General features: G+C 49.6%; 1 protein-coding gene across 6 annotated transcripts in view; it reads right to left on the reverse strand.

Annotated features, from left to right (window-relative positions):
- Nde1 (nudE neurodevelopment protein 1) overlaps nt 1-15,728 on the reverse strand; it is a 41,719-nt gene that overhangs the window by 21,288 nt on the left and 4,703 nt on the right. For 2 of the 6 annotated variants that reach the window (XM_058577093.1, XM_058577115.1), the window contains exons 2-5: nt 15,458-15,523; nt 12,141-12,265; nt 11,020-11,173; nt 6,443-6,591 (exon numbers count right to left, since the gene is read on the reverse strand). In XM_058577093.1, the coding sequence (XP_058433076.1) occupies nt 6,443-6,591; nt 11,020-11,173; nt 12,141-12,223 (386 nt within the window). In that variant the 5' untranslated portion in view covers nt 12,224-12,265; nt 15,458-15,523. Of the gene's footprint in view, nt 1-6,442; nt 6,592-11,019; nt 11,174-12,140; nt 12,266-12,454; nt 12,615-15,457; nt 15,524-15,728 lie in introns of those variants that run through there. The other 4 variants (XM_046438380.2, XM_058577035.1, XM_046438640.2 and 1 more) reach the window with 4 other exon arrangements.

Raw genomic sequence — 15,728 nt, forward strand, 5'->3', positions numbered from 1 at the left:
GGGCGCCACACCAAGCGCCAGTGATTTTGTCTTTGCGGTGCTGGGGAAGAAGCCCAGGGCCTCACACACACTAGGCAAGCGCTCTCCCCCCAGAGACTTTTATTTGTGACCTGTGTTGGTCTCCAGAGGGCCTTTACCGCCCTGCTAACTATAGTCCATGGTGGCTGGAAACACGCTTGGCATGAACCAGGAACCAACACCAAGCTCCTCCACGGAGGCCTGAGTGTCCTTGTCCCTTTGCCTGCAAAGCAAGCTGGGATTCCTTCCCTCCTTCAACCCCTCCTTCAACGTCTACCTGGAGTCACATTCGCACCCACCCTGGGAGAGTCTTTGGAAGAAGTGGGATAAATTCACCTGAAGAGGCTAATTCAAAACAACAAAGGGATCGCACCCAGGAGCACAAGAACCAGTTAAAATGCCCTCAGGATGGCGTCACACGATCATGAATGTCGCACATCTAGGAATCCTGTGACAACGAACACGCAAGGACACAAGACGCCGAGGAAACACAGACGTGCTGTTCATGGAGCGGAGGACCCAGTATCAGGAAGGAGTCGGCTCTCCAGGAGCTCATGACAAACCTGCTACCATTTTCACAAAGATACAGGGCTGGGGCGGAAGACTTGAAAGACCACGTGATAATGAAACAAGAACGGCTGGAGAGCGGTTGGGGTGTAGCCCCCTGGTGAGGCCCCGGGTTCAGTCCTCGGGGAGCTGGCCCTGGCAGGCAGAAGACACGCTACCCTAGAGCCTCAGTACTGAATGACAGCAGATCCTGGTGAGAAGGACAGGCGGCCCAGGGGGACTTCAGGTCCAGAAGTAGAGGCAAAAATGACCACGGCACATGGTCCAGCAGCACCACACACCCTGGGGAAAGATGGCCAGTTCAGGTCTAGGCTTAGGCGGACGCCTGGAAAAGGGGGGTTGGATTCCAAACTCTTGGTGCAGCCCAAGATAAATGCCATCGGCGTCAGAAACTTAAACTCAGTATTTGCTCCAAATCGACTATTTGGCTTCTGGAATGACGGAGAACTGAAGACCTCAGCGGTGTTCCTGCCATTTCTGGTCCAGCGTCCGCAGTCTTGTGACGTGCGTGACCAGCACGATGGCACTGATAATACTGGCAAGCCACGTCCTTCAGAGTCACTGTGACTACTGCAGAATTTGCTTTCCAATAAAAGGTCAGCATCCTGATGATAACCCAAGTTAAAATTACCTCCTGGGCTCTATATGTTGAGATTCTACCTGTCGACTGATCAATTACAAGTGTATTTACTAGAAGAGTAAAATGTGCAAGGATTAACGGCTGGAAGCTGCTACTGTCGTGTACTGTTAAGAGCTTGAAGAGAGTCAGATAGGGAAACGGTTTTCTGGAAAACAACAGATTTATCAGATAAAAACACGCAGGTGATAAGATCAATCCATTTTAATTTCTGTGGAAATTTTTGGTGTCTTAACGCTTATGTATGAAATAAAATAACTTTTAAGGGTTGTATTTAAATTTAGCTTCTTCTAGTGAGGTCCCCAGTCTTTCAAGCCATCCTTGCCCAAGGTCCCCTCCCCCGTGGAAGGTGAGTCACTACTTGTACAGGTGTGCAGCATCAGGACAGGAAGAAGGACCGCCGATGGTGCTGAAAAGTGCCGTTGCTGCAACAGAATGTCCTGTTTCCCAAACGGGACTGTTCAACGTTCATAATAAAATCTTCACGTTACAGTTCCTGTGAAACAACAAAGCTTGGCATTCTAGAGATTCATCAGTCCCGTCATGGTGCCTTGGGCCGCTACTTCTTCACTGAGAGAGAAGAGGAGGGACAAAGAAAGGAAGGAGAAAAAATGCCAGAAGAAAAGCGGCTAAGTGGCGCCAGGACTGAGCAAGGAGCAGGGCTACGCGGAAGCCAAAAGCCGACGCACCAGTAAAGACACCACGGGCAAAGCCGGGGACCAGGGCCAGCTCCCAACACTTCCAACTCATATCAGGTATATAAGAACATCCTGAGAATAATGAAAAGCAAACAACAACAACAACAAAAAACCCACCAACCAAAGTCATAGCTGGAGCTGGAGCTCGCTGGTAGACGGCTGCCCAGCACGAGCGAGGCCCTGGTCTGACCCCCAGGAGAGTCCAGAGTAAGGGAAAGGACGTAGTTCTGCAGTATATGAAAAGAAACTCAAAGTCACTTAGGATTCAGAAATCAGACTGTTTTTCACCTCTTAGGAAGAAATCCTAAGCTTGAAAACTACTGTGAAGCGATTTCTAAAACAGCCATTCATACACATCCTGTCATTTCCACCCAAATCTCATTGATTAAAGCAAGTCACATGGCCACGCCCAGTCAAAGGGTAGGGAAGTACATTCCACTCAAGGCAAGGTGTGCTAGAGAGAGGTAGGGAGACCCAGCAGGGATGCTGGGGACCTACGCTGGACCCAGCAGATGGAGAATAACCCAGCCAAAATCACAAATGCATATATCCTCAGAAACACCAGTTTAGCTCCTGGGACTTTATTCTACAGTCTGTATCTGTGAGTAGTCATTTGACACAGCAGTGCTTATCATTGTAAAAGACCAAAAATTCAAGAGCGATATCCATCCACTGGGGACTCGGTAAATAAATTACTATGGCATCCTACCACATGATACCAACTGTCGATACATATGTAATATTCTACTTGGGGGGAAAAGAACAAAGAATGCTTGTGTCCTACAACAATAGACCTCCAAGATTCTGAAGATCTATCGATCTATCTCCAAGATTCTCCAATGCGTAACAGCACGTGCACTGTGCTCTTCTATGGGTTAGATAGAGAAAGGAGATAAGAAGAATGTCGATTTTTATTGACTTGAATTTGCATTAAAAAAAAAAAATTGAACTACTCCTTCGTCTATCCTTTCTGAACTGTGTGATGCACTACCTGTTGGGGGAGGACCATCAATGGTCCCAATTCCTCTTCCCTCTCTGCACCCACACTCTTTGATGCAGCATGGCCATGTAACTTGCTGTGACCAGCCATACGGGGGTGGAAATGACAGCATGCCAGTAGCTTGCCAACAGTCGTATGTGGCTTTGCCTACTACAAAGCCACAGTGCTCAAGTCCCCAGGGTATTGGTGGAGCCATTCACAAACGGTATATTGGACCAAACGGAGAATCCAGAATTAGACCCCAGGATGTACGGGAGATTAACATAACATCAGCTTCAAATCAGGGGGGAAAAAAGATGGGGTGTTTAATAAACAGCACCATAAAAACGGGTTATCCACCTAAAGAAAATAAGGTTGATCCCATATCTTATCCTAGATATAAAAAATAAACTCTAGGTGAATTAAGGCAGTAAATGTAAGAAAATAAACAATAAAAAGATTTTGTAAAAAGAGAAAGAGAGGAAACGAAGCTACAAAAGGAGATATAACTGATGACCTGGAAATGGAAAATATTTGTATGGAAAATGATGGACAGGGGCTGGGGATGTGGTTTAAGTGGTAGCGCGCTCGCCTGGCATGCGTGCGGCCCGGGTTCAATCCTCAGCACCACATACCAGCAAAGATGTTGTGTCCGCCAAGAACTAAAAAAATAAATATTTTAAAAAATGAAATTCTCTCTCTTAAAAAAAAAAAATGATGGACAAAGTCAGACAAAAGATTATTTTGGGCCAGGCACAGTGGCTCATACCCGTAATCCTAGCAGGTCAAGGAGGCTGAGGCAGGAGGATCACAAGTTCAAGGCTAGCCCCAGAAATGTAGCAAGACTCTGTCTCAAGATGAAATATAAAGGGCTGGGAATGTAGCTTAGTGGTTAGGCACCCCAGGGGTTCAATCCCTGATGCCAAATAAAAAAAGAAGAAAAAGATTATTCTGGAAAAAAACAATTTTTCAATGCAGGACAAAAGGTTAGCACCAAAAATGAACAAAGAACTCTTACAAATTGACAAGAAAGGAGGTCCCACTTCTGATAATAATGAGCCAGTTGGTATCAGACTAAGCCTCCTACAGATTGCAACTATAAACGCTGGGGAAAATGTGCAAAAACAACTATCTGAAGGCACTGGCAGAAGCAGAAGGAAGCCAATACTTGGGAGAAGGGAACAGCACTGGGGAACATGACCCATTTCTAAGCTTCAGACCTAAGGCCCCACAAGAGAAATCCAGCCACAGGAGAAAGCCTCGAATGCTGCCCACACACTCTCGCCACCTCTCTGGCGGACCCCTAAACCGCATGTGCATGAGGCAAACTCAGAGCATCCAGTAAGGCTTTAAAAAAACAAACAAACAAAAAAAAACAAAATAGATTTCAGTTACTGCCCATCAGACGGGAGACAGTTTGGAATGTAAATTCAGCCAAGTTATACTTGAAAAAACAGACCAAAGAACAAAATAATAACAGTAGGAAAATTCTACTTAATATGTGAATCACGATGTCCAAAATATTACCCAGAATTACTAGACTTGTAAAATGCAAGAAAAATGTGATCCAACTCAGGAGAAAAGGCAATCACTGGAAAGCAAACCTGAGACAACCCAGATGTTGGAAACAGCAGAAAAGGATTTTAAAATAGATATTGTAACTATGCTCAAGGATGCACAGGAAGAAATCTCAGTAGAGGAATAGAAATTAAATCTATACACATATGAACCAAATGAAAGTTCTTGATGTGAAAACATAATACATCTAAAATCAAACATTATTTGATACAGTTTAATAGCAGATTAGAGAAAGGAACTCTGTGAACTTGAAACTAGAATAATAAAACTGTGCAACTTGAGAAGCCAAGACAAAGAACTTAAAAATCACACACAAACACACACACACGTTCTCTCCCCTCTCTCTCTCAGACTAACATATCAAAAAGACATGAGTTTAACTGGTATCACAGAAGAATAGGAGAGAAAGAATTTTGAGGAAAGAGAGGTCAAAGCTAAATTTGGCAAAAGACAAAAGTACAGATTAAAGAAGCTCAGCAAACCCCCATCAGCCTAAGTACAAATAAAACCTCAGCCAGGAGCGGTGGTGCACACTTATAATCCCAGAGGTTCAGGAGTCTGAGGCAGGAGGATTGCAAGTTCAAGGCCAGCCTCAGCAACTTAGTGAGACCCCGTTTCAAAATAAAAAAAGGCTTAGGGTGTGGCTCAGTGGTTGAGCACCCTTGGGTTCAATCCCTGGTACCAAAACACACACACACACACACACACACACACACACACACACAGAGCGAGGTGCCTTCTAGTCCACCCTGAACACCAGGAAACAGAATCTGAGAGCAGCCAGAAGGCATTACTTCACACTTGGGCAGTAGGAATGACCTTCAACTGTGATCAGAAACAGAGGCCAAGACAATGAAATCACCTAGAGGTGCTAGTTGAAAACACAAAACCAAAGTCCTGTCGACTCAGAACCCACACCTAGTGAAAACACCCTTCATGGATGAAGGCAAAGATATTTTCGGATAGAAGCTACGCCACCAGAAATCCTAAGGACGTTCTTAAAGCTGGAGGGGCGTGGAGTCGGATGGAAACAGCTTCAGGAAGGAATGAAGAGCACCAAGCACCAGACATGATAAATATGTGGGAGACTATTTTTCCATCCTCTTAATTTCTTCATATGACTTTCTAAAGCAAAAGTTATAACAATGTAGTATGAATTCCTCAGCACTCCTAGATGTATCAGATCCATACAACAGATTTGTAGATGCAAAAAAAGGAAGAGATACAATATTAACTTAAGACTGAAAAACTAGAGAAGTGTACAGTCATCCCCAAAGCAACCACTAAAACAACAGAAGGAACTCTGGAAAAATCAAAGTGCTCCGTATCTCAGTAGGAGTGTGGGCTTCATGAATGGGAGCATTTTTCAAAACTAACTGAATTGTACACTTGAGATCTGCACATTTCACTGTAATTTATATATAAATTATTTAATTGTACATATTTATAGGGGTACAGAATACTTTCAATATTTTTAAAAAGAGTTTTCTTTAAATAAAAAAATGCCTATAGAGAGAGTAATTATCCCATAAATGCTAAACCACAGAACATCAGTTTAGGGAATACTGTTTTGTTAATGTGTTCCTTTCCTGCCTACCTCAGGACCTTAGCACATGCCCATCCTTCTGCCTGGAATGCTTTCACCTCGCTTCCCTTCCTGGATAACGGCTATTCAGGCCTTCAGTCTTGGCCTAAAGGGCATTTCCTGTGGGAGGCTTTGCCTGACCGTCTCCCACCAACGGCCAAATTAATTCATCCTATTACAGTCCCCCAGCTCCTGGCCTTCCAGCATTTCTCGCTGTAATTAGCGAGCTCATGCCTGCCTACTGTCCGTTTCCCCCACGAGACCCCAAAGGGCACTGGTTCTGCCCGGTCACTGGCCAGCTCTCTGTGCCTGGTGCCAACGAGCTGGAGTGAAGGGCAGGAGGAAAGCCCCCCCCCCCCGTCCTCTCCCTCCCAACGCACCGCTTTGCTCTCTCCAGGTCGTCGTTGACCTGCTCCAGCTCCCGGATGTACTTCTGCAGCTGATCTCTAACGGCTCTGGTCTGCGCCAGGTCGCCCTCCAAGGCGGAGATCTGCCGGTAGCCCTCAGAGTGCTGCAGCTCAAACTTCTCCTAAGGACGAAACCAGAGAGGGTGAGCCACGCCAGTCTGACTTCCTGGCGCCTCCTTCCAACGCTCCTGGGACAGGAGCTCCCCTGGGAGGGGCGCTGGTTGGGACCCTGGGAGTGACAGAAGACCCTGGGGACAGGTGGCAGGCATGTCGTGACCTGGTGCTCCAGCCACATGCCAAGTGCTTCCCGCTCCCTCCCACCTCCCACCCCCCCACGGCATGTGGTACCTGCCCACTCCCAAACCTGGTCCCTACAGCCCCCCAACCATTTAAGGTGTCCATGGACAGAGGAAGCCTCGCCCAACGTGCGTCCTGCACCATCGAGTAGCGGGGACCACCGGTGCTTGTGCATCAGGATGAGAGGAGGGCATCGGGCAAGCAGTGTGACAACGTCCTTTGACCCAGGACAGTCCCCTACAGCACAGGGGAAGTTACGGGAAACTTTTGGGCAAGGAGGGAGGGAGATCAGGAAATGGAAGGAAAATGATCACTAAGTACCAGAGGAAGGTTGGGGTGACTGGCTGGTACTTTCCAAAGTCAGGGAATCACGGGTGCCGTCTCAGGGATGGCTGTGGCCCACTTGGAGCAGTTTACATTTACTGCGTGTTGATCTCAGCGCCAGCCTGAGAAGTGGGGACTGAGGCTCAGTTATACAGCCAGCCCAAACCCACTGGCCGCAGATGACCCAGTCAAGACTGAGCCCGCCGCTAGAGCTGGTGGTGTTAAGACGACCCTAGCCAGACACGGTGGCAGATGCCTGTGATCCAGCGACTTGGGAAGCCAAAGCGGAGGGTCACACATTCTCAGCCAGACTCAGCTACTCAGTGAGACCCTGTCTCTAAATAAAAAGCACCGGGGTTAGAGCTCAGGGTAGAGGGTCCCGAGTTCAATCCCCAGGACCAAACACGGTGACACTCAGCAGCCCTAAGCCACTTCATTCCAGGTCACCGACGTGCCGACCATGCCTTCTCCTACTTTTGCTCGTCTTTCAAATTCCTTTCTGCATCAACACAGCCTTCCCACACTTGCTTCTGTATTTTATTCATGTATTTCATTTTGTGGTGCCAGGGATCAGCCCAGGTCCCCCGTGTTAGGCAACGGCTCTACCCCTGAGCGGCACCCTCAGCCCCACCCCCTTCCTGGATTCCACAAACACATGAGAGAAGACACGTCCCACAAGAAAGGCCCAAGGTCCACTGGGAAAGTTGAAAACAAAGGCCAGCTTCTCCTCCACTCGGTCCAGTACACAGAGCTGTTGCTAGACACGGTCCGGATGTGCTGGGGGGTGACGTCATGGTGCCCGGGCCGCAGAACAGCCGGTTATTCACAGGGTGGTGACAGGAGGGCATTCCATACCCTCCCGCGGGCCGCCAGGGTCCCTCTGCTGCTCCATCCCTGGCTGTGAGCAGAGCGAGGGCCTGGACAGGCCGAGGCGGCCCGGCCAGTTCCCAGGTGGGGATCTGACTGCCCTGTAGCCTTTGCTTGGAGCCGTCCGTCTCTAAGCACGCTGGGGTCCCAGGTCATCACCGCGACTACACTGCAGGTTCCGAGAGGATGCAGGGAGCGGACTTCTCTACCCCCCAGATTCAGACGGTGTCCTCTGAACTGGGGACATGGCAAGCTGTCCTGTCTTGTTGCGCCTTCACTTGGGGCTGATCAGAAGGAGCCGTCAGCTGACGGGGCCTCAATAGCTACTCTGTCTGATTCCTGCCAGGCGCTGCTTCAGCGCCATGAATGGGCCACTTGTCCAGAAGCCCGTCGCGCGAGCACGTCTCTTAGGTGATGGACAGATGCGTACTGGGGGCAGCGCACTCGTCCTCGGAGATATCTGTTTCCTCCCTGGGAGGCTGTGCGTCTCCCTCCTGCCAGTGGTTGTGCTGAAGAGGGCTTCTGCAGGCTCAGGCTTAAAGCAGCTAATTACTCAGTAACCAAGGGACACTCAGCCTCCAGGGAGTCCCGTGCTCTCCAAACCACAGGGCGGCCTGCAATCCTTCACTCTGTACAGCGTTTGTCCCTGAGTCCTCTCCAAGTTAAGAACCAATGCCACGGGCAGAGAGGTCAGGCTGTCACAGGAGGGAGGGAGGTGGCCCCAGTGTAACACAAACAGACCACCGACACTTGGCCCTGGGCACTGGAGGCAGAGGACGGGCAGGCGGGTCTCAGCTCCCTGCTGGTGTGGGCGGACGCAGACCTGGCATGGCCAGTTCCACTGCTTCTCAGGGGAAGTCAGAGATCCAGATTTTTCTACACACCTTAGATTGGGATGTTAAATATTTTTTAAAAACCTAAAAATAGAACACTTTACTCTTGAGAGGGAAAACTGTAAACAAACATCTGAAGTCTGGTTAATGCGAAGGCAGAACTCAGGGGAAGATGTGCACAATCTGCAGCTGACTTTGAAATGCATCCGAAAATAAGCTGGCGGGGGGGCAGACACAGAGGAGGCAGGATGGCAAGGCCACGGGAGAGACCAGGAGGCAGACACGCAGATGTCCCCTGGAGAGGTCTCCCCTTGCCGGGTTCTTGGAACCTTTCAAGGTAAATGCTGGGAAAAAGTAAAGGGTCCAGCAAACATCCAGGGCCCGGACGGACCTGTGCGTCGATGGCCAGCCTGGGCTCTCTGGTCTACTGCACCAAGTGGGGACTTCACTGTTTAGCCTCCAAGGTCTTGGGGCCTTTCCGGTCCCTTCTCTGAATCCCCAGGGCAGGTGTTGGTCTTGCTTTTTCCCATGCACAGGAAGGCCAGGATTCCACCTGCCACTCACCTTGTCTTCTCTGACACAGGTCCCGGGGAACTTCTCTCACACACCCCAGCCCCTAAGCACCACATTACTGGCTGCACACAGAGACAGACACACACCGCCCCCCCTTCCAACCCCAGCTGAAGTCCCTCTCAGCTCCACATGAAGCCTTCTCCAACCCACGCAGACCTTCCTCGTAGAAGGCTCTCACAGCAGAACGATGGGACAGAGCGCCATCTCCCTAACTGCCCGACATGCCATGCAAGTAGGATTAGGTCAGAATGAACCCCACTATTAGGTATGCCTAGAATGCACTCATAAAAAAAATAAAAAAAAAAGTTTTTAAGTTGTAGATGGGCACAATACTTTATTTATTTATGTGGTGCTGAGGATTGAACCCAGTGCCTCACGCGTGCAAGACAAGTGCTCTACCACTGAGCCACAACCCCAGCCCCTAATAAAAACTTTTAAAAATATGTTTTAAAATGTGTTTGGAGAGAGAGAAGTGAACAGACACGTACAGACATGACAGGGCCCTGCCCCCAAATCACTGAGAAGTGGAATCTCAGAGTCGGTGGAGCAGAGCTGGGGTGGACAGGATGGAACTGCCTAGGTCTGCCTGGCGTTTATGAAGCCGGCTTGGTGGTCCTGACTGGCAGCCAGGCTGAGAGCCAGTCTCTGGGGCACAGGATGACCCCCGACGGTCATCTGCTAAATCCTATAGAATGCACAGGAGGCACGGTCTTCACCTGTCAGAGCAGTGGCTCCCCGGGCTCAGCCACATCTGGAGAGAATTTTGGCTATTTCAACCCCAGAGATAAGGAGATGCCCGCTGGTACGCGCTGGAGGGAGGCCAGGGTGCCCTTAGACACCCACAATGCACCACGTGGCTCACACATCCAGAGGGCAGCTCTCCCTTCTCAATAGGGACACATCCAAGGCATTCAGCCATGCCCCAGACTTCAGACAGTCTGCGACCCTGTGTGGACGTGTTTTATCTCACACACACACACACCCCTATGATGAGGTTTAACTCATCCCCTTTAAGAAATTAATAACAGTAAAATAGAATAATCATAACAATAAAGCAGAGTAAAAGTTACTCAAAACTATTGTTTATGTCTGGAATTTTCCATATAATACATTCTGAGGTAACTAAAACCATGGAAAGTGAAACTGCAGATAGGGGGTGACCACAGGGTCTGCACTGGGAAACGTCCCCTAGCACTCTAACGAGGTACCCGTTCCGCAGGCCTCTGCCCACTAACGACACCCATGAGCCGCAGGTGACCAAGAAGCACTAGAAACATGTGACTGAGGCATCGAGGGCTGGGTTCCCATTAACTTCCTTTTCAACAGCCACCTGTAGCTGGGGGTTACCATCCTGGTCAGCACAACCCCGGGCCTCATGATGATCTGCAACTCTAGTGACCATCCAACATCCAGAAAGAGCTCCCTGCCATGTGCCCTGGGAAATCAGCACAGGGCTCCAGGAAAGGCCTTGGACACGGGTGTGACTTGCTTCCCATAGAGCTCCATCCAACAGGGGCACAGAATGCAGTGACCACCCCTCCCCCAGGCCTGCAGGAGAGGGGACCTGGCCTTGGCCCACACCCCCCAGCGCCCCTCCTCTAGCCCGTCCTTGCTGCAGGCCTGCCCCTGCCTGAGCACACCTTGCCCAGCCCTCACCTTGACCGTCTCCAGCTCCAAGCGCAGGCGGTTGTTCTCTGACAACAGGTCCTGGTTCCTGGACTCGATCTGTTGCAGCTGTGTCTCCAACTCAGCTTCATATTCTCGGCTTCCCTCTTGGAATTCTCGAAGTTCCTCCTGCGTATTCTCTGCCCTGCAGCAGAATCGCCCAAAGTCAAATGATAATTTACTGAGCACCTAGTATGTGCTGCACTGTGCCCGTCACTGCGGGACACGGATCACCTCTTCACTGACAGTACTTCCATTTTACACACAAGATGTGGTTTAGACAAGATGAGTAACTTGTCTAACCATCACACAAGAAATCAAACAGAATTGGAAACTAACTCCCATGTACCCGACTCAAAGCCATTTCTTAACAAACTCACCATTCGCTCAGTCAGTCAGCATATACCAACATGTAGCAAGTATACTTGGGATTTTGTATCCTCTGCAGATTTATTTCATCCTCTGCAGATTTATTACATACATTATTTCATACAAGTATCTCCACCATAGGCCTGTCCCCAGCCCATCCCAAAAGTCTGTCTGGCTTCTCAATCCTTAAAATTCAAGAGACTTGTTCCCTTCAAAACCAAACCTGAATAAACTTTAAATCAAACTAAGAATAAAGAAACGAGAGGGACTGGAACAAGACCTCACGTGGAGATCCTAAGAGTCCAACAAGGACAAGCACTGGACTCACACACACAGCTCCAGACGTGCCCACTGAACGTTGGCTTCCGATTTTAAAATCTGCCAACAACCTGTTTTGTTAGGCACAGGGGAAAGTTCTTTTCTAAAAACCCCATTTATAACTGAGTGCAACGGCATCCAGGAACTGGCCATGGGTCACAGCGGCCCGAGTTTCCACCCTCGCAGGTGGCGGGGCGGTCAGGCACAGCCCTGCAGCCGATTCCAGCTCTGGTCCTCGCCGGCAGTGACCCTGGGCAGGAGGCCGCCTTCCCTGAGGCTCTCTTCATCTATAAAACAGGCGACAGCAGCTCCTTCGGGGGGCCCTTCTGAGTGTGAGATGAGCCCTTCACGGGGCAGGTGCATAACGGGCCAGCAATAAGAACTCTCCCAGGAGCAGGAGGCCAGTTGGGCTCTGCAGGACTCACCTCTGCTTGTAGGTCATTGCCAGGTCTTTCCAGTAGCTCGCTTCTTCCTCCTCGGAGCCAAAAGTCTTTCCTGAATCTTCCATGGTAGAAACGGGGAAGGGATCACACTTCCTGGGGCATGGTGTCTAGGAGAGAAGGTTTCAAAGTGATGGCCCGTATTTTTAACAACAATGACAGATTCTTGAAGTTGATTCTGGATTAAGTGATAAAATATTGCTCCCAAACAGAAACTAAATCCAAGCAAAAAACAGCCCAGCTGTCACATTCCACAGGTTAAGATTGATTCACTCCATGAATCTTTACTGAGCACCTACCATAGGACCCAGATAGCCACACAGAATGTCCGCAAGACCCCCGCTTCCCCTCAGGGGGCCGTGTACGTGGAGGAGATGTAAGGTACCATCCGGGGTGAGTGCAAGAACACAGGCACAGGACACCGTCACGTGACATGGACGTCTCTGTAGAGCACACACGTTGGTGTGTTTGGACACACACAGGATCAGAGAAACCGTCACCACAGTGAAAATGAGAAGTTTTTCTGCAGTGACCAGGATGCTTGGGGAGGGAGTCCCCAACTCAACCTGAGTCAGGAGGGGGACCTCCCAGGACAGGTGATGCCTGAGCAGCAGGTGAAAGAATATGACAGGCAAAGGTGGAGGAGGAAGAGGACACGAAACATCAGGAGAGAAAGTCGGTTGCGGGGCACTGAGGAAGTCAGGGAGGCTGAGGTTGGAGGCCAGAAGGATTAAAACAGAGGAGCTAAACCAGTGGGTTTTTTTTTTTTAATTTTTTTTTTTAATATTTATTTTTCAGTTTTCGGTGGACACAACATCTTTAATTTATTTTTATGTGGTGCTGAAGATCGAACCCAGCGCCCCGCGCACACCAGGAGAGCACGTTACCGCTTGAGCCACATCCCCAGTCCCCAGTGGGCTTTTTTGACCTGTTAAGAAACCCAGGGGCAGTGTTCTCCTCTACCATGCCCCATGCTGCGATGCTCTGCCTCACCTTGGGCCCAGGCAATGGAGTCGGTCAACCACAGACTGAACCTCTGAAACTGTGAGCCCTCAAATAAACTTTCCTCCTCTTTTAAAAAAGGCGGCGGCAGCAGCAGCAGCAGCCAGGCAGGGTGGTGCACATCTGTGATCCCAGAGACTTGGGAGGCTGGGACAGGAGGATCACAAGTTTAAGGCCAGCCTCAGCAACTTAGTAAGAGCTTGTCTCAAAATAAGAAATAAAGGGCTGTGGATGTAGCACAGTGGTAGGCAGAGCACTCCTGGATTCAATCTCTAGTGCCACCAGGAAAGAAAAAAGAAAGAAATATATCAGGAACCAGGAACAGTGGTGCACGCTATAATCCCAGCAATTCAGGAGGCTGAGGCAGGAGGATTGCTTGAGCCCAGTTTGAAGCCACCAGGACAGCATGGTGAGATCTCATCTCAAAAAAATAAGCAACTTTAAAAAAAAAAAAAAAAAAAAAAAAACAGGATTCCAGGACTTACTACATTTGAGAGCAGGGAGAGGGGGAAAGGAGATGGAGGTATCTCCTGGGTCTAGCTCTGGCCACAGGTACCTCAACTATCCCCATCACCAAAGATGGATACCAGGAGGAGAACACTGGGTAGGTGGGTTGGGGGAGACAAACCCGTCTGGGGAATTTTGGGTTTGACTCATCCAGGACACAGTTAGATGCAACAGCGGACCCGAAACTCAGGGCTGAACTCTAAGCCAATGGTAGAGTCTCCCGAGGACCACGTGTGGCACTTGGGGATGCCAATGCTGGAAAGGCAGGCAGAGAAAGGAAAGAGGAGACAAGGAGGAAGAGCTGTCCCAGGAGAGGACAGTGACAAGGGGACATTCCATAGCAACCAGGACACAACAGAGAAGCAGATAAGAGCTGGAAAATATCCAGGACACTGAGGGACATGCCGGTCACAGGGGCCTGAACCCGAGTTTCCAGGTTGTGCAAAAGAGAAGGAAGCTGAGCACAGGAGAGAGAGCCTGGCAGGTGACAGCAGATGGGACATGGAGACAGGGGTCCAAGGAGCTGGAGGAGGGAGCTGGCTCCGAGGGCTCGGGCTGCTCCAATTTCCACCAACCTGGGTTAATAATGGCTTGTCAGCTCCCTGTGGCTAGACCTCCTCTTTCTCTGATGTCACAGCCTATCTTCCGAGTTGGAGGCCTTGAGCTTGCCAAAAGTTAGGAGTCCACATATGATGTCATCAAGGTCCCTCCCTCCCTCAGGCTCCTAGGGGTCTACCCCGCTGCAGACATAACCCACAAGCTGAATCTTTGGTTAAACACACAAACCATTAGGCTGTTCTCTCCCTCCTAATTTTTAACCCTTCCATAATTCAGAGAAAACATACCACTTCCTCCCTACTCCATCCCGACGGGGAAGTGTCTGAGAGCACCATCCAGGTTGAGAAGACGGGTATGGCCAGAGTGGCTGATGGATAGATTTTTTCCCAGCCACTCATCCTTCCCGCCATCTTGCTGTGACCGTGCCCCAGTATTACCCTGGGGAACGCACTCCACTCTTACTGCATGTGGTTCATGGATTTGAGATCATTCTCTGGCTCTGGGAGACAACCTAGTCCTCTGGCATCAGTGACTGGCACGGGGATGGCCGGACCCAGGTGAGCACTGTCACTACTGTGACATTGACTGGTACATGAGCTGGGCCCAACCCAGGCATGAGCCAATGACAGAGGGACCGGACCCAGTGGTTGAACTAACGGCTGGAGCGGTGGCTGGACGCAGCCAAGGACAGGCTGCGCCACCGGAGCCACGGAGTGCCCGCCTTCCGCACAGCTCCCCAGAGGACACTTCCTACCGGGGTTGGTCAGTGGTAAGTGGCAAGCTCAGGACGGCCAGTGCACATCTGGCCATCACCACAGAGAGCTGGACTGATGAGAGGCGGGGTCTCTCGGTACTGCTGCCACCCCTGCACCCTGTCTCAGCAGATTTAAGGACAGGAGAATCAGTTCCCTGTGGGTTGGCTTTCTGCCACAGACAAGACCTAATCAATATATGAAGAGAACATTCTTATTGTTCAAAGTAAAAACAGGTAGAGTGTTGACGGAAGAGGAGAGGGTAGAGGGTGGCCTGGCCCAGATTCTAAGCCAGTCGCTGACTTGGCCAGGCGCAGTGGCTCACACCTGTGATCCCAGCAGCTCGGGAGGCCGAGGCAGGAGGACAGCAAGTCAAAGCCAGCCTCAGCAACTTAGCAAGACCCCGACTCAATATATATATTTATTTATTTATTTATTTATTTATTGGGGCTGTGGATGTGGCTCAAGCGGTAGCGCCCTCACCTGGCATGCGTGCGGCCCGGGTTCGATCCTCAGCACCACATACAAAGATGTTGTGTCCGCCGAAAACTAAAAAATAAATATTAAAATTCTCTCTCTCTCTTAAAAAAAATATATATGTAATATATATATATATAAAATATAATATATAATAATATATATTATATATTTATTTATTTTAATGCTAGGGATATAACTCTAGGGTAAAGCACCCCTGAGTTCAATCTCCAGTACCAAAAAAAGAGTAATTGACATGATAAGGAGAAGGGGTAAA

The sequence above is a fragment of the Marmota monax genome, unplaced genomic scaffold (assembly GCF_021218885.2).
Source record: "Marmota monax isolate L192 unplaced genomic scaffold, Marmota_monax_Labrador192_F-V1.1 WCK01_AAM20220418_F8-fsc00035, whole genome shotgun sequence".
Taxonomy (NCBI): domain Eukaryota; kingdom Metazoa; phylum Chordata; class Mammalia; order Rodentia; family Sciuridae; genus Marmota; species Marmota monax.